Consider the following 23292-nt stretch of genomic DNA (forward strand, 5'->3'; position numbering starts at 1 on the left):
GTCTATGGAGTGTGTGTGTGTGCACACGTGTGTGTATGTTTCCACAGAGGAGTCTTTACTATTTCACTTACAAGGACCAGTTACGCGTCTTTGTCTTGTACATACTCAAACCAGCTTACCAACATTCTGCTACAAGAAGTGCAAGTCATACTAAGGAGCAACATTGATATGTTGACATTTTATCAGGTGGTACTAAGTGAGACTATTTTCAGAGGACACCACACTTCTAAAATAGATTCAAGCTTGTTGATGCGTTCAAATGCTTCTCCACTAGCTTCAGAAGAGGCCTTGAGGTTTTTCTAACCTGTATTTTAAAAGTTTCATTTGGCCTGTGGGAATAGTTCAGAGCCTCTCGCAAGGTGTGAGCTTACAGGGGGGAGAAAAAAAAAGACTCCATATTGATTAAAATCTGTATTCATGTCACACCAAATCAAAATAAATCTTTACATTTTGAGTGGCAGGTCATGGGAACCTCCCACAGATGAGGTACAAGTGTGTTGCTGGAACAGCGCAACACTTGGGTCCATGTGATGTGTATGTATTCAAGCATGCATTGCACTGTGGCAAAAATGTTTCATTCAAAACATGTTGTAGCACAATAAGTGTTCTAAAACAGTCTCTACTCTACACACCTTTCTAAACACTTGATCCAGTACATTAAACTATACTTCCCTGAAGAATGATCGAACTGAATATGATGAATACAGTTGGGAGCTCAACTGATTTGATGGAATAATTAATCAGCAATCAGACACAGGCCACATAATACAAACTTGTCCATATATCAGTGCGATTCATAACTGCAGTAGTTGTTTAAAAGTGTAAAGGAAAGGTTAATACTGCTGGAGATGTTAACAAACACCCCCCCCCCCAAAAAGAGAAAAACCAACAACCAATTTATCCTATGAATAAATATCAATGCTAGACTAAAGCCTGATGTAATACATTCCAATGCGCCATAAAGGCCTCATTTCTAAGTTAATTAAAAACACAAACCACACCATTTTACTGACTGAGATGTCCCTTGATTTTCTTTGCAGCATTCACATATGCTTTATATTTTCCCTGTGCAGCAAATGCTTGCAACCGTACAGAATCCCAAACAAATGTAAACTTTACTGCTGTTCAGGTGAGTCACCAAACGGGGTTTGTTAACAATAAGAAAAGTATAAAATAACTTCAGCCTTAATCAGTAAGCTTAACTAAATTCCAAACTTGCATTCAAATATAAAGCATCTATCGCACGCTTCCACTTTGAACTCAGCTGTCACTGAACTAATCATGTAACTTAATTTTAAAGGTTCTATATATCAGGTTTTTCATATAGCAGCAAACAGCTATTCATACAGATGTAGTGGAGTGATGATGATCTTAGCAGAGGACGAAGCTGCCAGCCTCCTGCGTGTTTTAAAATGAGCGTCTTTGTTCTTTGTTTTTGTAGCCACATGTGCGTTAGTGAATGAGTCCCTCCCTTTGAAACGGTTTGTCCTCCCTGCATTTATAAAGAGACAGAATGCAGTCCAGAGTATTCACATGGTGGCCCACCCCCACAAAGAGCACAAACAGAAGAGGCAGGGGAAGTCAAGGTAATGTTACTGCAGTTTATGACATTACCAAGCGCAATAAAAGCACCCCATCAATTGTTAGTCCATCTAAGATGTCAACAAAATCTGTGTGTTTTTTTTTTTTTAAACACATCCAATCTGAATGTAGGAAAAAAACATGGGAAAAGTGCCACTGATGGTGGGTGGGCATGCAGCATATCACAGCCATTTAATGGCTTTTACTGTGTTTGCATAGCGTGATGGTCGGGGCTGGATGCTTTTTGTTGGCTCACGTGTGCACAACCTTTCTGTTTGTAAATGAATTGCAGAGAGAAAGGGGGTGGGGGGTGATTGTTTTGGTCTTAGATGCCAGTGCTCTAGTGCACCATTCAGTGCTTCAAAATGTCATTTATAGCACCTTTAATGTGATTGCCATGGTAACAAGATGATGTTGACTCCTGAAAGCAAGCAGTGTAACCTGAAAGCTCTACAAAAGTGGCTGTACTCCAGCGTGCTCTGACAGTGAGATGATAATGACTGATGCTGGCTGGATGGAGAGAGGATTGAGGACGTTAAAAAGGCATGATGCGTGCTGGCTGTCAGCAGTGTGCCGATGCGAAGGCTTGCTGAAGGTTCAGGGTTCGGTCGGGCCTACGGTTCTGTTGCAGTGCGAGTTGTAGTCTTGAGGGCTCAGCGAGTACGTGGAGAGGACCTGTTTGAACTCCTCCAGGGGGCAGTAGACTGCACTACAACCCGGTATGAGTTGATCCTGCAGAAAGAAAAAGCAACTTGAGGTTATAGAAAGAAAAAAAAAAATGCAATTTTTTTTTTTTTGCTCATCTTTCAAAACATTCTCAGCTCCTACCTCGCCTACATATGACACTTTAACAAAGGCCTCATCAGTTTTCCGGTTCTGGTGCAGCTCCACAGTGAGATCAGCGGCATACGGTGGCCATCTCATGTCAAAAATTCCCAAAGCCAAGAGACAAGGAATCAGAGTGGTGTCATGTGCGGAGTACAAAAACACCTTCCTGTTTGAGAGAGCATTTCAAGAGTGAAGCATTTGAAGACCAACTACAGTTAAGTTTACGTGTGAAATAATGCGCGTCCAACCTGCTTGGCTCTAATGAGGTGCCCTGTAGTTTCTCCTCGATGTTGTCCACCAACATGTGCAGGAGGGGTCCCACAGACAGCTGCAAGCTCTCTCTGCCACAGACAGCAAGAGAATTAAAAGGTAGCCTGTGGAGCTGAATTCACAAGTGGTAAATCTCAAATCTGGCCTTTTAGATAAGCCCCTGGGACTGGTGACTTTGGTTAATCTAACCCAGCGGTCCCCAATCCCCGGGCCTTGGACCGGTACCGGTCCGTGAGTCGTTTGGTACCGGGCCGCGAGAGTTGAAGCTCAGGTGTGAAATGTATGGTTTTCAGGGTTTTTATCGGTTTTCAGCGTTATTTTGTTATCGTTTTTATCGTTAACTCGGTTTTCCTGGGTCTTTTCACGTGTGTTATGAATAAATCTTCTTTTTTTCGGTACCGGCACTAGTTTTATTTTGTTGTATTTATCCGCGACACCTTAAAGGCCGGTCCGTGAAAATATTGTCGGGCATAAACCGGTCCGTGGCGCAAAAAAGGTTAGGGACCGCTGATCTAACCTCTTGCTGGGCTCGAAGATATGGCACATCATATCCACGGCTCTTTGTTCCACTTTATCCCTCCAGGTGTCGAGCACTTGAGGGCAGGGCAGGCCATGTGTCTGTTAATGTAAAGGAACAAGTCGCAAGTCTTCAAACAGCAACTTATAATTTCTATTTAAATAGCATGAAGCTAAATGCATTGATTTCATTTGTCTGTGAGAATTAAATGACAGCAGGTGGACATCGACACCACTGCTGGCTTTGACTAGTGAGAACCCCCAAAAACTGCGGCTTCCTACTCATTAAATGTGATTTCGCCCTCTATTATGACACATGGATACATGCTGTCAATCTTAAACCTAATATCAGGCTGGATCTCAAAAAGATTAATGAACTCTGATGCTGAGTTTTATCTTACATAAGCAGCAGCTTGAGAGGTTGCGTTCTTCCTGGCCACGTCTTTACAGTAAATCCTATGTAATTCTGATAGCTTGTGGCTAGAGCTAGCAAAAAGTCACATAAATCACAATGTGGCAGTGTCACCTCTCTGGCAACCATGTCATCCCTAATGAGGATGAAGTCAACTTTCTGGTGAGCAGCGATCCCCAGCTCGCTCTGGATGCTCTGCAGGTCTGCCGCGATGTCTGGCAGAGTGGTCGACTCTGCCCAGCGGTGGCTGCAAAGAACACACGCGGTGTCACAAAACACAGATACACCGTGACAACCTGTCACAGGCGCCTCAACTCTGCTCATAATGTTTCCACAGCACATTATTTCAAGGCTCCAGTAGGATGGTTTAAGCTTGATGGGACTCTATTGCTAGGAAAACACACTCTCTTCATACCCGCAAAGGATTTTAAGCATCTTGCATCCGTGATAGTTAGGATACAGGATTTCAGATTCGGCCTCCGATGTTAAAATAGGCACAATTGCTGCAAGTAGAACAGGAAATTGCAAAATAAATAAAAAATTAAATAAATAGATGAGATGAGACAGAAAAATGGGATAAGTAACATACTGCACGTCTCCGCTCTACCTTTTTGTTTTTGCTGGAAGAGCCCTGCAACCAGGCACTTGGCAGACTCAATGGTCCTCAGAATATTAGTGGAGCGCACGCTAGAAATAAGGAGAAAAAAAAAAAATAGGTCATGGAAGGCACCCAGTTCTAAAATAGTAAAAGCATTTAAACTCATGTCCTTTGTACTTGCACTCATAAACCCAATCTATCAAAATGTCAGAGCACAGATATGAGGGCTTTTTTTCTCTCCTTGCTCCTCGTTATGATTTGGACCACTTACTAGACCTCAGCTGGGATAAATGTGGAAGTAAGGAAATCGCTTTCTTCAATGTATCTCCTCCTTAGTCTTTTGCCCAACTCATACAGCTGCTGCATGCCCAGTGTGGTCAGCTGACCAGGGAATGTGCCACCCTGCCAAACACAACAAACAGGATCAGGTTATATACCCACAGATGTGGCCGGGCAGACACACACCTGCGATCACATGCAGGAATCCGGGCTGGATGTGGTACAAGAATGGCCGGAGTCCATATTGGGGGATTTAGTTTTCTAAGCTAAATCCAGTGGAGTTAAACCTCTTTAGCAAAGCAGCTCTCAGCACAGGAAAGTAACAGCTCCACGGACGCTGTGACTGGACATGATATGTCAATAGGAAGCTCTACGTACAGTTCAGCAGCGTTACAGAGAAGAGGTGAATGAATGAATGAGCCCAGGCCAGTGATATCTGTAGTGGCACCTTTAAGCCACTAGATGGAGAAAAACTACATGAATTGAGGAAAGTAACAAGTGTGCACACACATAAGGTCTATGGAAAGCCCAGAAGAAATGTATTCAGACATTAACTTTGTCATACCACTAAAAGCAAAATAGCATTATTAACTTTATTCCATCATTTTCATAGTGAGAGTCAAATCAACTAAGCCAGATGACAGCCAGCAGCCACATCACACCTATTTAAAAAAAAAACAAAAAAAACACAATGACTCACACTAAGTATGTTATTCCGATAGCTGTCTTCTATAGGAGCCGGGGGCCTGGGGCCACCCTGAAGATCTGTCACTACATAGTCGATGCTGGTGTGCGGTGGAGGCTCCAAAAGCGTTGGCACCCACTGGGCCTTTGTTGAAAAAAGAATTTGCAGATTTTTTTCATGTGTGAAACATTTTTTACAAAACATGCTCTTAACAGAAGACAGTTTTACCTCCATAACATCAGGTATTGACTTTAGGGGTGTTCGAGCGCCGTGCCGGAACAAGATCTGGACCAGCTTTAGCTCGTATGGGGAATCAGCGTTCGTGTCAGCACGGTTGGAACCCGTAGCAGCCTTTTCCGGTTTAGTCTTCTGCTGTGACCACAGCATCGAGCCAAACGCCACGGACACCGACCCTAACGCAGCCGCTCCGCCCCAAAGTCCCCTCATGGCTGTGCTGTGATCAAAACACACCAGCTGTCACCACAAAGCCACTGAGAGTGAGATAAAGCATATGCACAGGATTGAAACAGTCTGTGTCCCTTACATAAGAGATCGATTAGAAAGTTGGAGTTTGATCTAAAAACTATTAAAGCTACCAAGTTCATGGTTTTAGGAGACTATGAAAACATACAAACATCCATTGAAAACTCTTTTAAACTAAATTATTTGGACATTCTGTTTGAACAACATCAGTTAATCAGCAGTCACAAATCCTCATCAGTCTTTCAATACAAAACTGTGAAAACTCAAAGGATTTCAAATAAGCAAGACAAGAAAAGCAGCAAAAGCCTCACATTTAAAAAGCCTTTGTTAGGCCATTAAAATCAGTCTAACAGCTGTTTCTGCTCTTTTCACTAACCTGTGGTACAGTTAGACCTCCTGTCACGGTCAGGGATGTCAGAGATGATGATGGTGTGGCCAACTGTAACACATTGAGTAAAGCGGAAGCTGTTACTAAAGACAGAAGCGTGAGTATAGACAATCAACTGCATACCTGACTTTAAAAAAAAGAGAGAGAGAGAGAGAGGAAAAAAAGTTGACGGTTCCCGATGGTGCAACACTGGTGCAATGAGCTCCCCAGGATGTGACGTTTTCCCCAATAAATATTTAGTTTTTGTAACACAATCTAGTGCTGCCATAGAACTCAGATTATTAGCGTTTCAACAGCACAGCGCAAAGGTTAGGCAACAGGAACTCAGTGAAACACGTTACGAAAACAGAGCTAACCGAAGTGAACTCTAAACTGGCGAGGTGCAGCAGAGGGTGAAGTCCCTGCTGTCAGCCTCGATGCCAGTATCACCAGGGAAGCTCACTGCTACCACACAGCCACGGCATTACCTACAGACACAGAATAAAGTGTTACCCTCGATTAAAACACATACACGGCGTCCGTGAGATGACAACATTCACTTCAGTCATTCAGCAACTAAGTTTCTACCGGTACAGAGGCGCAAGTCATGCCGGGAACTGTAGGCCGGCAAATAATGCTTCAGAATAGAAGAAAAGAAGAGAGAGGTGAAGATTAAACTACATTTCCCGACATGCCCTCGCCGTATTGCCGCTCTTCTGTTTCTGTTGTGAGACTTGAAGGGGAGAACGTCCACCAAAGTACGCTACTTCCCTCTATAGGAAGTAACTGTATCTGCATTTCGAACTAAGAGGATTTGTTACTTTAATCTATTTTTATAAAGTTACAGATCAAATATATTCGAATTTGGACAATTTGTTTATCCAAAAGCGAGGATACATGTTGAGCTTTTTTTCCAAAAATCTTTAATTGCAAATGTACACTACTGTGCAAAAGTCTTGAGCAACCCAAGACATGCCTTTTTGAAATATATAACTTGAGATAAAAATATGAATTTTTTGAAACATTTGCAACAATAAATGGATATACAGTACATTACGGTAAAACAGAGTTTGTGGAGTTCAGACAAGCTTGAAAGTCAATATTTGCTATGACCACCTTTGTTCTACAACACAGCCTGAACTTCCCGAGACAAGGTTTTCAGTCTACTTCTTGTGTAATTTGGCGGACCTCAGCACTTTCTCTCTGTTTCCCTTCCTTAAAAACAGCTTCTTGACAGTCACCCTTCCACTGAGAGCATTTCTGATGAAGCTTCAGTGAACAGTAGATGAATAAAATGAAGGGCCAGATGCATACTTCAGGTCCTCTAGCAGGGTTTTGCTGGATTTTTTTCTTGATCAGTTGCAGGAAAATTAGTGAAAAAAGCAAGCAGTTTTGTTGCTTAAGACTATTTAGAAAATATTATAAGAATGTTCGGGTCCTTGGAAGGAAAATTTAAAGAAAAGAGGGCTGACCCTGATCTGGATCACAGCAATCGTATGGCATAAACGTACTTATTCTATGTGTGTTATAACAACAAGTTTAGCTGTTTTTATTTTAGTAAAAGATATTAATACTAGTTTTTGTCTGCATTTCCCCGCCCAGTTTTTCCTTCTAACCACAGCATGAAAATCTATTAAATTACATTTCCAAAAGTCTTGAGTAGAACTGCAGAAAAAAACAAGACACATGTCCCATTTATCCCAATAAAATCTTTAAAAAGAAGACTGTTTTATTTTCTTACAGCAATTAACTCTTTTTTTTTAAAAAAAAAGAAAAAAAAAGATGTGAGTCACGCATTCATGTAGAGATACCTAACTCATGACTTGCTCAGGAATTCCAGTCACACTGAAGGGACCTTCATCTTCCATGTTGCCAGAGTGCTCTTGATCATTACTGAATCATTACTGAAGTAAAGCAAAATCTCCTTGGGCTTACTCTTGTTTGGAAAGAGGTCTTAAAAGGACACCAATTGGAAAAGATGTATAGCACTTAATGGTTTTCACTGTAATGTAACTTATAAACTTCCGTGTAGTGTTTACATTTTTATTAATTTTGGTTTGATGCTTAGTCTCGTGTTTGTCTTTCTTTTATGTATGACCATTTATATCTTTTTAAGCTGATATTGGTTCTTGCACAACAACTATTTTTTAAAAATGAATCCTTTAGAAAGGAAGACAGGAAAACATTTTATTAAGCAGCAAATATGCTGTCATCATCCTGGTCTAACTCAAAATACACAAATATTGCTGTGAAGCTCAATCTCAGAAAGCACTGAGGTTCCACAGAAATAAAAATAATACAAAAGCAACAAGGATTTTCCGATTCAGCTTCAGCCTGTGGCAGATCAAACTGGATACCAGACCTCAGCGTCCTGGCACAAATGGTGAGGCAGTCTCTGTTTGTGTAAACATTGCTCATCTTCCACAATCTGTCTCCTGCAGGTCCTTTGTGAAGACGACAGACAGAAAGTCGCTGCAGCGATGGAACAGTGATTCAGAAATGCTGGAGACTCTTCATCTTTATTCTTATCTGGAAATTGCATCACTTTGTCTTGATTTCAGCATTTTTGCATTCAGCATGTTATTCAAATGTTAGTTGTTCTAAATGTTCGTCTTGTATAATTCAAGCATTTTAGGGTGTGCATATTTACATATACTAAAGTCTTTCTATGTTGATTTGACAGACAAATCAAAGGCAAGTGTTGTACGGCACTGAATAAATCACACGCTGAGAACAACAGAGCAGATTGTACAGCTGATGGTTTATTAATTTGTTGTGGGTTTGTGATGACAGTTATTGCATAAATGTCTGTGTGAAATAACCAAAGACTGCAGTGGATGTACAGCAGGATGGACAGTTCTTCAAATATTATACTATATTTATGTATATATATATATATATATATGTATATACTTAAAAAACTCATCTTCGACTTGTAAAGACGTTTATTCACAACATGGTTATGAACTACCCGCACAGTTACTGTGCTACAAGAACAATACATTCAAAGACACCGACTCACACGTTTCTTAGGAACACACTTTTAACACAATGGCTCCGGGAGAGAAAAGGGGAAACGCTAGTGCATTGTTGCCACCTAGTGGCTGAATCCATTCATAACAACATCCAAGCAGGACCGCTTGCTTTTTCTTTGAGGGACCTTCAAAAAGAAAATCCTGTTAGAGGCTACATTCTCTCATTTGAGTGCACAGAAGACGTCTGACTAGTATAGGACTGACTTCACTGACAGGCTTTGAGATTGCAGTGCTATTATTTCCGAGTTACGTTTTTATGTTTGCCTGCAGGTATAGTGCAATCAGGTCAACAAGTGGTTTAAATGACAGTCTCTACCGTGGCTTTTAAATAATTACAAAAACAATGTTATAAGGAAATAGATATTTCTCACGCTTGGTAAGGCACTTTATCGAAGAGCTTCACAGTTTATAGCATACTGCGATCCTGTCTTTATTTATTGCAAATCTTTTTTTTTCTTTTGCATTTGTGTGTGACAAAAATCGGCTAATCTGTAGTTAACTGGTTTAAAATTAAAGGACTCTCTACTCCTAATGTGCAATAGTCAGGTGTCAAACCTGTTACCCTGTTCTCATTATTCTCCTTTACAGCTTGTTTTGCAGTTTTTTTAGAGCTCTAGTGCACAAAGCTCACACAAGTCAAGTTCACATTATCCACTCATCACATGTGCTCAAGTGTCAGGCCTTGGTGCTACAGTGCATAGTTAGCCTCAGCCCATGCCTCCATCACAGAGAGCTATCTCCCAGACACACTTTACTTCCGAAGGTCCAGCCCTTCTTCCTCTCTTCCTCATACACCACACTTTGTGAATTTATACTGCCAGGTCATCTTGGCGAGCCCTGCTGCTGGTCCCGCTGGTCTTGCTCAGGCGCCGTTTGTCCTTCAGGTACACTGAGTGCAGCAGAGGCAATGGCGAGCAGTTATTGGGCAGGTCTGTCGGTACCTGGTTGTATCTCATCCTGAGGAAGTCGTCATCATCCTCCAGGTTGTCGCAGCTACGATGTCGCTCAGTTGCCAGATTGGCTGAGTTCTGCTGCAGCGCCATTCTGGTGTTGAAGGGATGAGAGGCCATGGAGGTCATGCGGTTTATGGAGGCGGGGGCTGTCAGGCACTGGTTGAAGTCAGGAGGTGGGGTGCAGGAGGCTGAGGGTTGTGGTGAGGTGTTGGACTCCAAGGCTGCGGACACTGCTACCGTCACAGCTCTCTGCTTGCTCTTTTGCATCATTTTTTTGTGTATGCACTTCTTGATGCTCTTCCAGCCGAGATGGTAGAGCTCCAACACAGAGAGCAGCAGAGAAACGCCGGCCACCACCAGCATGAAGACGATGAAGACATTCTTCTCCGTGGGCCGTGACATGTAGCAGTTAACCGGATTGGGACAGGGCAATTCCTTGCATAGGTACAACGCATCGAGGAACACCCCATAGATAAGATACTGCACCACAATGAAGGTCACCTCCATCATTGTACGGATCAAGATGCTCAGGACGTAGGTCCGCAGCAGCGCCCCTTTTAGGCGAACTCTGCCACTCCCATCAGCCATCACCTCCTTTCCGCTGTCCTTCTGCTGGAGGTACTCCTTCTCCCCCTCCAGGTCTCCTCCCTCTTCACCTCTCGCCTCTCTCTCCTCCTGCTCCCTCTTTCGCCGCTTCTCCTCCCTGCGCACTGTGTGCATGGCGTGGCCCATGTAGATGAGGGAGGGCGTAGAGACAAAGACAATCTGCAGCACCCAGTAGCGGATGTGTGCGATGGGGAAGGCCCTGTCGTAGCACACATTGGTGCAACCAGGTTGCTGGGTGTCACAGAGGAAATCGCTCTGCTCGTCCCCCCACGAGGACTCTGCCGCTGTGCCCAGCACCAGGATACGAAAGATGAAGAGGATGGTGAGCCAAATCTTTCCAACCGAAGTGGAGTGTTCCTGGACTTCCTCTAGGAAATTCCCCAGGAGGCTCCAGTCCCCCATCACTACTCACGGCCTGGGCGCACACCTGAAGCACAAAGAGCTGGTAGGAACAACGGGGAAGGTGAAAAGAGGGTGCACCGGAGGGGGAAAGGGGGAGTTTCTGAGGTGGAGGATGAATAGAGTGGAAGAAGAAGGTGAAAAAGGGAAAAGAGAAATACAAGCAGACAATCAGTGACAGCTGTAGATCATCTGCATTCCTGCTGCTGGGAATGACCTGGGTGTATGAGTGGCATTGTATGGCACAAAAATAGCTTCTCTGCCTGTGAATCACTTTAGGGCTGGATACTGTGACATGAGAACAGCCATTTTTTCCCCTGAGAGACAGATGGAGGAGAAGAAATTTGACAGCCTTGTAAAAGAAAATAATAATATTATTATTAAACATTAGATTATGTGTGTTTACATTCCCTGTTGTCCTGTTCCAAATTTTAAAAACAGATTAAATTACAGAAAGCGAAACAGGCCTCCATCAAAGGGGTGAGTCAGCGCAGAAAGACTTTGCCCTTTTTCAGTGCTGTGACCTGGCCTGAGCTGGACATTTCCCATTTCCCCCCACGGCACATCACTCACAGTTTCAGAGCAATGGCTTAGATGGCCACTGTCCTCCCCTGCTGGGATGAAACCCTCCTTCAGATTCCAATCTCCATCTATCTGGAGGTGTCAGTCAGACTGCTTCTTCTTCTCTTTTTTTGTTTTCAAACTAATCTCGTGACTTAAGCATTATTGAGAGTCTGGGTAAGATCCAAACATGGCAGTGACAGGCTGGGAAGTCTCAGCTGAGAATGACCCTATAAGGCGGTTTACTAGACAGCTTTATGGGTGACACAGATGGCCGCCATCATGGAGGGGTTAAGAAAACCTGTCAAACTGGATCAAGTGGTCACTTCTGACATTTATGGGCTGAATATGTATATTGCTACTTTTAGCTTTTACTGCGCAATTAAGAAATAAAAGCCGTTAAAACACCACAGGAAGAAAAACGGGCTGAAGGTCACAGGTCAACAGGTTTTTCCAACACGTCATGCATTTGAAGTTAATGCTCTGTTTGGTGGTGTAGCAGAACATGTATACATTACTCTAAAGGAGCCGAAAGTCAAATATACTTTCATGGAAGGAAATTATATACAGTATAATCCCTACAAGCAAAGTAAGTAAGCAAAATTTTATTTATACAGCACCTTTCAAGATTAAGTGCTTCACAATAAAAAGCCAGAACATAAAACTAAAAGTTAACCAAGCACAAGTCTAAAGAGAGAGAGCGAGAAAGAGAGGTACAAAAGCCACAGGGGATATTAATATGATTTCTTACCACCTCTCATCTCTTCCTGAAGGAAATCCTCGAGCGGCTGTTTCCATAGCAAATAGCTGTTTGGTCCACAGTGCAAGGTTTTGAATCAGCTGGCTAACACTGACTCTGGTTATGTGTGACAGCGAGATATGGTCTAAATGACCATGACCATCTGTCTCGCCCCCTCCCTCGGTGTCTCTATGAAGTATATATATGGCAATAAGATGGAAAATCAGGGCATTGTGCTCCCTATCTCTACAGCACAGAGTGGTAGGAAACAAAACACCAGTATGACAACATTTTGGAAAAGAAATGTTCAACCTCCATCCACAGCCCAAGGCTGACAAGCCAATGCGCAGCACAGGAAAACTGTGCTGTGCTGTTTTTCCAGCATACATCTGACACCTTCGATAACTGGAGAGCAGCTGGCCCAAAGCCTTAAACGGATAAAAAGCTCATGATCTTTACTGGAAGTAAATCGCAAACAGCCGCAGAGTTGAGGAAGTGACTGAGAATCCAGCCAGCACAATGCCAGGAGACCGCACATTAAAACAGCCTCTTATCAGCTGATACTGACAACAAACCTGTGCAAACCAGGGTAACAATGCATTTCCCCCGGGGCTATGACAAACTGTGTGACAATCTCTTGCTGGTTTGTATGTGTCATCATTTTCTAAATGAATCCCAGATTTGAGCCATGAGCATAGAAGAGATCCAGAACAAGTCATTTTGTAAAATGACGTTCTTTAAGAGGATACATGTTTTTAATGATTTATGAGTTTTGCTTTTTAAAGGGAGATTAGGTGAAGACCTATTGTTCCCTAATCTTTTTGTACAATGCTACAGTGGTATTCAGACCCTCACACAGTTTCTTAATTTAATGCAATATTAGTTTCAAGGGTGCCAAAGTTCACCCGTGGCTCTAAAGCTGTGCACCATTTAGATGCTGATATCTTGTAAGCAGGATTTGATTGCGTAAACTACCTCTTTTGGAAAGGACTTATAGTCCGTCAGTCTGGGCACATGGTGTACATACACAGCGATGAGAAAGGAAGACAAAGCAGAATTCAGAACAAGTGGAGAGAGGCTGTTTTTTGGCTACAGTCTCCCTCCCTCGAATACCTCTTCCTGCTCTCAGAGGAAGCAATCTCAAACAATATGATTTCCTGTGGACAGCAGGAGCAAGACATTGAAATGAGCAGAAGGTGAAAGAGGTGGAGGTCAGAGACGAGCTGCTCCTATGAACCGTTTCTGGCAAAGCGCCTTTTACTGCCACTGGTTGTCGATCACACCTGTGCTGCAGGGATTTACTGCGATCCACTGTGCCCTTTTCCGAACAGTGCGCCTTGCCTGTGCACCATCACAGCTGTCAGGTCTGTTTATAATCTCAGTGGTATTGTAATGGAGGAGTAATGGAGAATCTAGTTATGTGGTATTCACAATAGCAAAGTGCGTAAATGCAACATTACGTACCCCTGACTTATTCCCTTTGACGCTGATCGAAGCGCCTGTGTTTGCACTGAAGGAGCTTCACAGAAGCAAAGTTTATGGTAGGTGGTGGAGGGATCCTGTGATGAACCAAACAATAAACTTAGCTTTCTATGAACCGAAGCAAAAATGATGATGTTTCAGCACTGCAAGGTCAACTCAAACCGGGCTCACTGTGTGCAGCCTTATTGTAATTTCCAGTCTGAACATCAGTCAGGAGGCTGAGACAAGTTAAGAGAAAAGCAGCAGCTACTTCACTGAGAGGTGATGGCTGCTGCTGTGACTCACTGCAGACCAACAGGAAAAATGTTGTGTGTTTTCTCTGCCTTGCAACTCAACAATAAATCTCGCAGTCTGTGAGAAGCACACCAGCGGTGCCAGAGGGCGGCGGAGCTTGTTTAAGAACCAGTGAGGCTGGTGGCAAGGCCCAAGGCTAGGGAAATCTTACAGGAACACGGAGCTATGTTTGTATTGCTATAAATTTATGCCCACCAGAGTCACCTTGTGTCATAACACAAAAGAGACATAGGCACATTCCCTCAGTTGTGGTTTCTAAATCTTAGACAATAAAATCCTTTTGATGATATTTTACTGATGAGCTTTATAAACTACACACTCTTTTTCCAACTCCCCCTCAGCCTGCAGTGTATCCACAGGCCGGTAACAACAGGGGGCAGGGTTGATTTAAACTTTCCTTCAGTGATGTGCACCTTTCAGCACTAAGCCGTGTTTGACAGACTCCGGATGCTCTCAGGGGATCAGGATACACTGGTTGATCTGCGCTGTCATCACAAGCACACAGACAGTAACGTGGTGACTTATACACTTTCCTGGCTCGCTTCCCTCTGATGGGGCATTGTTTAGACTACCATCAGTGGAGGAAAACGTATGTTGTGCATTAAGAACAATCGTGTTATTTGTGTCTGAAAGGATTTGCTGAAGAGATCAGGAAAAGTCATTTCTTTCCTACGGAAGGACAAATTTGGCCTAATTGTATTTTGGAGTTACCAGCATACAAAACCCTTTTAACTGAATAGCCAAACTAGGGAAGAAAATGCTCATGTGCGTTATTTGAAGATATTTAATCGGCAGCTATAAATCCTGATGCATTTGTAAATCCTCTGTAATGAGCTGCATGTGCTAAGATGCTTTTCTAGTGTCAGAAATGTGATCGGTGCTGGGAAAAAACAAAACAATCCATTAGGATAACGCTGCACAGATTACTGCAGTAAAAAGTTAAATAAACAGCAAGACACTAATGTTGCACATTGTGTTTTAGGCACCTAATTGTTTTAACATGAACCAGAGTTAGGGCTGTTATGCTTTTAATTCAATTTTAAATCTCAAAATTATGATATATTGTAGTGATATTCTTCTCTATCACATCCTCTAACTAGGTAGAGCATACAATAAAACTTTATTTTCTGAAGTTTTGTTTGACTCTTGTCACTGTTTTACTCTGTGACCTTGGTTGAATTGTGTTGTGTTGTGTTCCTCTCATTGAAACAGCCTCAGTATAGCTTTACTACAGAACCGCCATATGTTAAAAAACAGTACATACAAGTTTCCTGAGGCTTATTTCAGTGAGATATCAATAGCATAGTGGATGCCAAGCATATACAATTTGAAGTCACTCACATTTGGTTATTTTTACTCTCTCGCACTATTTTTCCCAGTTACAATGCACACACATATTTATTTTTCTAATGCTTGAACTTTAACACGTCTCCAGAGTCAGTTCCAGTCCTCCAGCAGCTGTTTGGGTTAGGGACTTGTCCCTGGAGTGCCAGGATTACAATCGAGGATGAGCGTGTTTAAGTTTAGCTATAGTGGCACGCTGGCTGGGGTTAGATTGGGGTAGGGTGACCTACAAAGTGGATCTGATTTGGCACGAGAGCGAGAATTCTTCGCTCTCATATGAGTCACCTGTTGCCACTTCTTACAGACCCGCACGGGTCTGGGCTCCCATATATCAGTCACACCAGCAGAAGCCAGCAGGCCGATGTGCTGTCTGCTACCTTACATGGCTGTCTGGCTCTTCATCTACCCACTGCTGTACACAGACCCACAGCCCTGTTATGATCTATTGTTGTGCTGCATATGGCATTACGCTGGAACCTTCAGGCCAGGAGGCGACAAGGTGTTTCAGGGAGCAAAACAACCTCCTAACAAACTCCTGATCGTGAAAAGCAGTTTTATCTATTTTTATTTTGGTGTTTACTTATTTGAAGACAGTCTTTATACTCAGTAATACACATAACATTCAGCCTTGGCAAAGGGCACTGCTTTCAGATTAGCGAGCTGGTAATCTTTTATCTTTTACTGGCAGGTTTTTAAACAAATCTCTTTTTTTATGATGGCAGAGGGAGTCTGGATTCACACTAAGCCATGCTAATGGCTACTTTTAAGTGTGGATGTATCAGCTGTTGGTGCTTCAATGTCAAACAGAGGAACACTGATACAGATTTAGGTTGAATATCCTGCTGAAATCACAGAGTAAGACCTTTGCTTTTTTTTTTTTTTTTTTTACTGAGTATCACATGTTATAAATAAATCTGTTATTTTGAAATATGAAGTCCTAAAAGTTCATATTTTATACATAGAAACTGCACCTTTTTGGGAGTAAATTAAAAAAATTTACAGTTCATCTTTGAAAAAAATCCCAAAATAGTAAGGAAAGGAGAAAAAACGCCCCAAACTGTATCATTACAACATTAAATACCGCCTGTGTATTTAAGAGGCCTCTTTGATTATATGAAAGACTTGCTTATAATAGAGCAGTTGTGCTCAGTAGCACTGATACTAAAGAATTTAAATGTCTTCCACCGTTGTTAAGGCATCAGCTCATAGAAAGCCTGCTTGAACAAAAGAGTCCTTTAGTTTTTTTTGGGTTTTTTTTACATCTGTATTTCTCTATGAACACTCAGAAGAGTAACTGGTATCTACAGGCAACTCATTAATTTGATTTTATCACTTCTCTGTAGAAAAACAGAAACTGTAAGGGTAAATTGTGCTAGCATTAAATCAGAATTACCACGGCACAGGGATAAGGATTTCTTAAAGTCTTCATTGAGTAGGTATGCATTGCTGGTGGCTCTATGCTTTAGGTTCCCCCCAGTGCTGTGCCTTGTTTGAGTATATTTGTCTTATATGAAAGCCATGAGGGAAGAAGAGCGAGATGAAAAGAGTTAACGCGAGTGGGTTGACAGCTGTACCTGCCGGGGAGGACAGGGAGTTTAACACAGACCAGGCCTCCCACTCCATCGTACCTCTCTTCAAGATATCATCACTCCCTTAAAGACTTCATCACTGCTTTAGTAAGATGTTCGCAGCTTTTCACCAGAAAGTCTGCATCATTTCACTGCAATTTCATTGAGTATTATTAGAGGCTTCTATGCTTACCCACCGTTCTGCTTTAGTGCCGATGTTCGAGAAGCTGCTTTCAATCAGGCAGAGATGGTCCCTCAGAGGAACAAAGTCTTCCTTAAGTTAGCGGACAGATGGCAGGTGTTGATGCAGATGACCACAGCGCGATCGTAGGACCACCTTCTTGTGGACATCAGCAGAAGATGACTCTTGACGGCGGCATCTGAGCGTTGTGTCTTCCCACCATGAGCTGTTTGTCCACACAGGGGGCATGAGAAGAAAAAGCAGGGCATCACGAGAGAGTGTTTCCCCCATGGACCTCCCTTCTCTTTCCCTCTCTCTCTCTCGCTTCCTCCTCCTCCATCTCCTCCTCTTCCTCTCCACACTCCCCCTTAATTCTTACATCCCTGGTGCTCTATTTTTTGCTGGGAAGCGTTCTCTGGAAGGGGAAGTTGAATTGTTTGTCTGGGATCAATGGCAATTCCTGTCAGAGTAAACTTCAAGACAGTTATTTACACTGCGCCTCTTGGGTTTACTGCTGAGTTTTCTGTGTTCAGGGTGAAATTCCCACAGTGTGAGATGTAAACTGTACTGAGGTGCTTTTGACGGTGACTTGGGTATCCAGGTTTTGATCTTGTAAATCCAAATTATTGTGTGAAAATGGAATTAGCTTTAATTCGACGACCAACAGCTTTACTCTAAGTTGTGTTTTCAGGAAACCAGTAAACACAGGAGAATCGGTCACAAGATTTCGGTCAAAATACTGTACCTGCTTTGTTCATTTGTTCGTCTCAAGGTTTCCCTTCATCCCCCCTCAAATGTCACACAGGCCTGCAACCAGTTGGTGAAGTTTGGGATTGCAACAAAGAGCCACAAACAAAACCAAAATAGCTCATCCTCCTCCTCTTCCCTTGTTTCCCTGTTTGCTGAATGTAATGTGAGTGTCAGCCGAGGACCCCCTGTACTGGCATCTGCCTGCAGATACATGTTCTATTATATAACAGGAATCTTTTAGGTTTAATTCCTCCTTGCTGAAGGCCATTCAAATGGTTATAATGAAGTAGTGAGAGCAAAAACGCACAGGCAGATAACTTCGCTTCTCTCATGTCCTTAACGTGTTTCAGATACACTCAGGTTTCCCACCACTTCACATTTCGTTTTAAAAATAATACTAGGTCATTTAGGAAAATACATGTACTTTATGTGGAACTATACCCATTATGCAGTGTTAGCGTGATAGAAAATGTAACAGCAACACCAGACTCGTTAGCTTGGCTTGCAGGAAGTTACTGCACCTGGCCAGGAAATAATCTGCCTCGTACCCACGCCTATAACCACAACAGGGAGGAATGAAGATTAAACAGGTCCTGCAATCAGACGAGAGGTTATTTGCTGTGAACAGAGAGGAGCTTCTGGGGACAATTTACAAGGTTTACCTGAACTTGGTTATCGATGAGAAGATTTTAATGTTAAATTTACAATAGGTCTACATACAGAGTTTTAAATGTAATTTTTTGTAGGGTTTGTTATGTTGAATCAAGTTGTCGTAATTTATTTCATACTAGTCTCTCACAAAGATTGCAGAGTGGATCCACTCTGCAATATGCTTGAGCTTTAACTCAAGGTATAAGAGGTACAACTACTGTACCAAAAATGTTGTGACTTTTATTTTCTACTGGTAATTTAATTAACAAGATACTTCAAAGCCTACATATGAAATTATTCTAAAGTCAGATATCAACAATGTAGATTTGGCTTGCACCAGATTTAACTGCCTAACTGTCTTTTTTGCAATACTGAGGCCTCAAGGCCTTCAGAGCTGATGAGTGTCCAATAAAACTAAAAATACTGGGAGCTAAAATTAAATGCCCCGTACTTTATTTGGTGGGGTACACCCTTGACATGTTGTGGGGCTAACATGAGAGTTGAAGATCAACTTGTCTAATTACCTGGAGTTCCACATGGCTGTATTATGGGCCGCTTTTTGTTTACTATTAAGTACATTTTTTTTTTTTTAAACAACACCAGTTTCTGGCAAGAAAAGCAGATGTAACTTACAGACTTACAGACCTTTATTTTATTTTTGTTTTTTTAGCATCGTAGTCCAGTTTTCCTTTTTTGAAATTGTTTTAATACTCTGTCAAATTGTCTCAAGATTCTGGTTTGAGAGATTGGTAAAAAAAAAACAACCTTAAAATGTCTATTCACAGACCACAGTAAAGTATTCCCATTAAACTTCTGCAACTGTATCTACTTTTCACAGATTCAGAATAAACATAGGTATTTATCCATTTGATTATGTGGCAGAAAGGATGAAGCAATCTATCCTTTCTCTTCCACTCATCCTTTCCAGGGTCTCAGGAGCCTATCCTGGCTGTCTTAGGGCGAGAGGCAGGGTACACCCTGGACAGGTTGCCAGTCTGGTGCAGGGCTAACACATAGACGCAGACAACCATTTGCACCTAATTTAGAGTTACTAATTATCCCTACTAAATGCATGTCTTTGAACTGTGGGAAGAACCAGGAGTACCTGGAGAGAGCCCACACAAACACAAGGAGAACATGCAAACTCCACACAGAAAGACCCCGGCCTGATGAATTGAACTCAGGACCTTCTTGCTGTAAGGCAACAGTGCCACCATGCTGCCCAAGATGAAGTGATTTCATACGTTGTTTATGATAAGTAGGACCTCTAAGCACTCAGATAATTTGTATACAATTCTGATCTGATGTGATTTGATTGTTGGTTTTATCTCTGAAATTGTATATGTCGCATTTTGTGTTATCTTTTCTTTACTTTGTTGACCTGTGTGACCTGACTTTCCTTCTTAACTCTTCAGGATTTGTCAAAAGGTTGTCAGCTGCACCTTCACATTTAATACTTGGGCTCTTGACAAGAAAGCAAATAGGATTATTTACCAAAATGTCAAACTTTTCTTTTACAGAGCAGTTTCCACCGACCTTGTTATTTTATGCAAAGACTCCCATAACTTCTTAATTACTGATTTGGGCCTCTTATCCCTGCCAATTTCATGGCCTAAATCGTCATATGAATGGTTAAATTCTCCTCTTTAACAACTGTGCCTTTGACTGTGGAACTGGGAAAATCTTTAAGTATAAATAGCAGGGGCACCAAGTAAGAAGGATCTCGTGACAAACTCTGGCCAGGAGGTATGACCTTGGAACCTCTGCTGTACCCCTGCCCATATACATATATACAGTATGGCCATATATGTGTTTTATATTAGTTTTATATAAGTCTGTTCTTTTCCACTCTTTGCATGCAAGCTTAATTTAAAGAAATGTGTCTGGGTGTAATGTTTCTGAATATTTCTTCTTTCCTTCTTCATTTTTCAAAGGATCCTGGTCATTAATGAAATAACTTACTTTTTTTTCTGCATTTCCTTAAACAAAAGCGCCTGGAGTATCTAACACTACTAAAAGGCTTCAGTCAGTTTCACTCAGTTTTTTGAAGGGATGGAAAAGTTGTTGCTAATTCCTAATTACGAAGCGTTCCACAGTTTAAAGGATGTACTCTGATGTTTCCATTGTGTTGAACATCAGGATGGATTTAGAAGCGGAACAGCATTCACATCCAATTACAGCATGAAGAGATTTGTAACAAAGAAGCGTAGTCCATGACTTAAAGTAATCTTGTCGCTTAGAGCTTCTCAGTAGTGCCAGGATGAGGTCTGGACGTGTGTGTATGTGTGACAGTGAGCTCAAGAGCAGGAGAGGATTGCATTATATGAATTTGTATGAGTGAGCGTAGTATGTAGAATTTGTACTTGAGTGTTTGATGGAAAAATCCCACACTGCCAGGATGCATTAATGTAACCCTCCCCAACAGCCTGAGAGTCTGACCCCTGCACATTTCAGCCCTGCCTCACCCAAGTCCAAGGGAAGCCATGCTTGATGGACATGTACTCCTGAATGGTCATCACAACCTTATGTGCACCCTCTAACTGGTATTTGGAATCCACAGTGGGGAATTCTCAACACAGAAAGTCAAGGTTGTTTTATGTAATTAAAATAATTATATGCAGTTTTATGTACGCCAGACATGTCAAGTGCGAATCCTGCCATGTGTGCCGATGAACTCCACATCACCGCAGATCTAGCTTTTAAACTGTGAGTTCATAACCGACGGATGGGTCCCTCTATTCTCAAGCCCAGAATATCACTTCCAAAAACAATTCAAAATTTCAGATGATCAAACCACAGGGCAGTTTACAACTTTGCCTCAGTCCACCCAGTGAAAGTGGTGGTTTTTATTAATGTTGTTGATTTATTTATGTATTTATTTATTTATGAATGTAATAATGAAACATGTTCCTAAGGTTATGCCAAGATTTCCAGCGCAGAGTTGTGTCTGGTTTTACAGCCGACGGGGCCAGAAGATCACAGAGGCTCAATGATAATGTTTTTGAAATACACAGTGGTGTCACTGACTACCAATAAACATATTTAGCTATGATATTTCCAGATGTTTTTTTTTAAACCATTACACAAACGGGTCTCAAATTTAACAGAAAAAAAAAACATACATTATGCTCATAGTGAATTTGTTTTGCAGGTTTCAACTAAGATCATGCTTTAAAGATAACCCCATGAGCGAACGATGATCTTTCTTGAGTTCCAAAGAGACATACATACGGTAGCCGACTTCCCGAGGTCTAGCTCGCGTAGTCCCATGTACTCCAGAATCAGTGTCCTCCTCAGTTCTGGTGATTGGTGCAGATCCTGCCACTATAAACCAAGTAATCAACATGGGTTTAGTTGTTACTAGAATAACTTATTTGCAATATGAATATTTAACATTTTCATTACAAAAACATAATATTTAATTTTAGTTATAGTTGAGGGAGCACAGTGGTCTATTTTGGGCCCCACAGTGAAGAAGTGGGGTTATCCAGCTAAGTTCAGGCTTAAGGAAACGGTGCGTTTTTAGAATAACAAAGGCAGTTCCTTTCTTATCAGGTCTTATCTGGTAACCTGTTGGTCTGCAGAAGATTTCCCAGAATACAGATTAACACTGGCACCACATGGAGAGATCATATATCTCCAGTTTTAGCCTCCCTGCATTGGCTTCCTGTCTGCTACAGGATCCAATTTAAACTCTTACTTTTTATTTTTAAGTCACTTAACGCCTGAGCCTCTTCTTACCTGTCTGAGCTCCTTTCTGTTTATGCTGCAGGAAAAGTCATGAGGTCTAGCTCAAAATTAATGCTATCCATCCCACGGACTAATCTCAAATCTCGTGGCGACAGAGCCTTCTCTGTGACAGGTCCCCTTTGGAATAGTCTTCCCCTAAATATTAGATCTGCACAAACACTTGATCAATTTAAATCGCTACTAAAGACATATGTTTGTGCCCTGGCTTTTTACACACTGTGACCCAAACATTTTGGTCTTAATTAATGGTCTTAGTTATTGTTTTAATTCTTTTATTGTCCTATCATTGTTTTATATTGTTATTATTGTTGTTATTGTTTGTTTTTAATGGCATTTTTATATTGTTAAGCACTTTGGAAGCATCGTCTTTCTGGAAATGTGCTATATAAATAAATTTGACCTTTGACCTTAACAGGTATGAAGTCACCGCCTGCTTACCAATCAGTTGGATGTCTGCACATATCTATGTTTTTCCCTGATGAGCATCAATTAGACATATAGATACTTGACTTTACTTCTTGATTTCTTTTTTTTCTTTTTTCTTTGTTAACAGCAAAAATGCCATAATAAACGACCCTAATATGGTACACCTCTAGTAGACCTTACATCAAATCTGCACAAAATCTAAGCGTGTGTTTGAATTTTGTTTTTACATTTAGTCTTTAGTATATTCTGAGACGGTTTAAACTCACTGGGCCTGCAGGTGAAATAAACTATGACTATCTTACACACCTCTAAACATTAATTTAATGGATTAACAATATTAATTGTTAATCCATCTGATTGTTCTGTGTCTGAATGTCAGGGCATTGAAACCCTGTTAACTGATACAGTCAGCACTTTCCCCATCTTGTCTCCTGGCTTCAAATAGGCTAAACTTTGTTAATACAGTGTGTCCTTTCCAGTCTCCAAATATTCATATAGTGTTTCAAATACTGTACCAATATAGACTACATTGCT

General features: G+C 41.7%; 2 protein-coding genes across 8 annotated transcripts; both read right to left on the reverse strand.

Annotated features, from left to right (window-relative positions):
* Nucleotides 1–396: 396 nt before the first annotated feature.
* Nucleotides 397–6692, reverse strand: acp6 (acid phosphatase 6, lysophosphatidic). 4 transcript variants are annotated; one of them, XM_031758766.2, is made up of 12 exons: nt 6552–6692; nt 6029–6091; nt 5398–5623; nt 5185–5313; nt 4477–4607; nt 4215–4294; nt 4023–4110; nt 3722–3854; nt 3197–3297; nt 2658–2750; nt 2410–2575; nt 397–2313 (listed from the first exon to the last, which is right to left on the reverse strand). In XM_031758766.2, exons 3-12 carry the CDS (start codon nt 5614–5616, stop codon nt 2179–2181), a joined length of 1275 nt encoding a protein of 424 aa, XP_031614626.1. In that variant the 5' UTR covers nt 5617–5623; nt 6029–6091; nt 6552–6692; the 3' UTR covers nt 397–2178. The 4 variants fall into 4 exon arrangements, with proteins under 4 accessions (XP_031614626.1, XP_031614628.1, XP_031614627.1 ...); XM_031758768.2 differs by having other exon boundaries at nt 5398–5660; XM_031758767.2 differs by having other exon boundaries at nt 6533–6630.
* A 2084-nt stretch (nt 6693–8776) lies between these two features.
* gja5a (gap junction protein, alpha 5a) lies at nt 8777–21884 on the reverse strand. Of its 4 annotated transcripts, XM_039599595.1 has the most exons (3): nt 21810–21884; nt 17198–17407; nt 8777–11115 (listed from the first exon to the last, which is right to left on the reverse strand). In XM_039599595.1, exon 3 carries the CDS (start codon nt 11013–11015, stop codon nt 9864–9866), a length of 1152 nt encoding a protein of 383 aa, XP_039455529.1. In that variant the 5' UTR covers nt 11016–11115; nt 17198–17407; nt 21810–21884; the 3' UTR covers nt 8777–9863. The 4 variants fall into 4 exon arrangements, with proteins under 4 accessions (XP_039455529.1, XP_031614620.1, XP_039455530.1 ...); XM_031758760.2 differs by lacking the exon at nt 21810–21884 and having other exon boundaries at nt 17198–17544; XM_039599596.1 differs by lacking the exon at nt 21810–21884 and having other exon boundaries at nt 17194–17544.
* Nucleotides 21885–23292: the final 1408 nt, after the last annotated feature.

The sequence above is a fragment of the Oreochromis aureus genome, linkage group 16 (assembly GCF_013358895.1).
Source record: "Oreochromis aureus strain Israel breed Guangdong linkage group 16, ZZ_aureus, whole genome shotgun sequence".
NCBI classification, from domain to species: domain Eukaryota; kingdom Metazoa; phylum Chordata; class Actinopteri; order Cichliformes; family Cichlidae; genus Oreochromis; species Oreochromis aureus.

Bases quoted from the DNA above. Each gene is read 5' to 3' on its own strand.
- gja5a (XM_039599595.1), bottom strand. From the start codon at position 11,015: ATGGGGGACTGGAGCCTCCTGGGGAATTTCCTAGAGGAAGTCCAGGAA.
- acp6 (XM_031758766.2), bottom strand. From the start codon at position 5,616: ATGAGGGGACTTTGGGGCGGAGCGGCTGCGTTAGGGTCGGTGTCCGTG. The intron at 4,295-4,476 runs GTAAGTGGTCCA...CCTTATTTCTAG, and splicing joins TTTATCCCAGCTGAGGTCTA to CGTGCGCTCCACTAATATTC. The intron at 2,751-3,196 runs GTTAGATCAGCG...TGTCTGTGGCAG, and splicing joins ATCTTCGAGCCCAGCAAGAG to AGAGAGCTTGCAGCTGTCTG.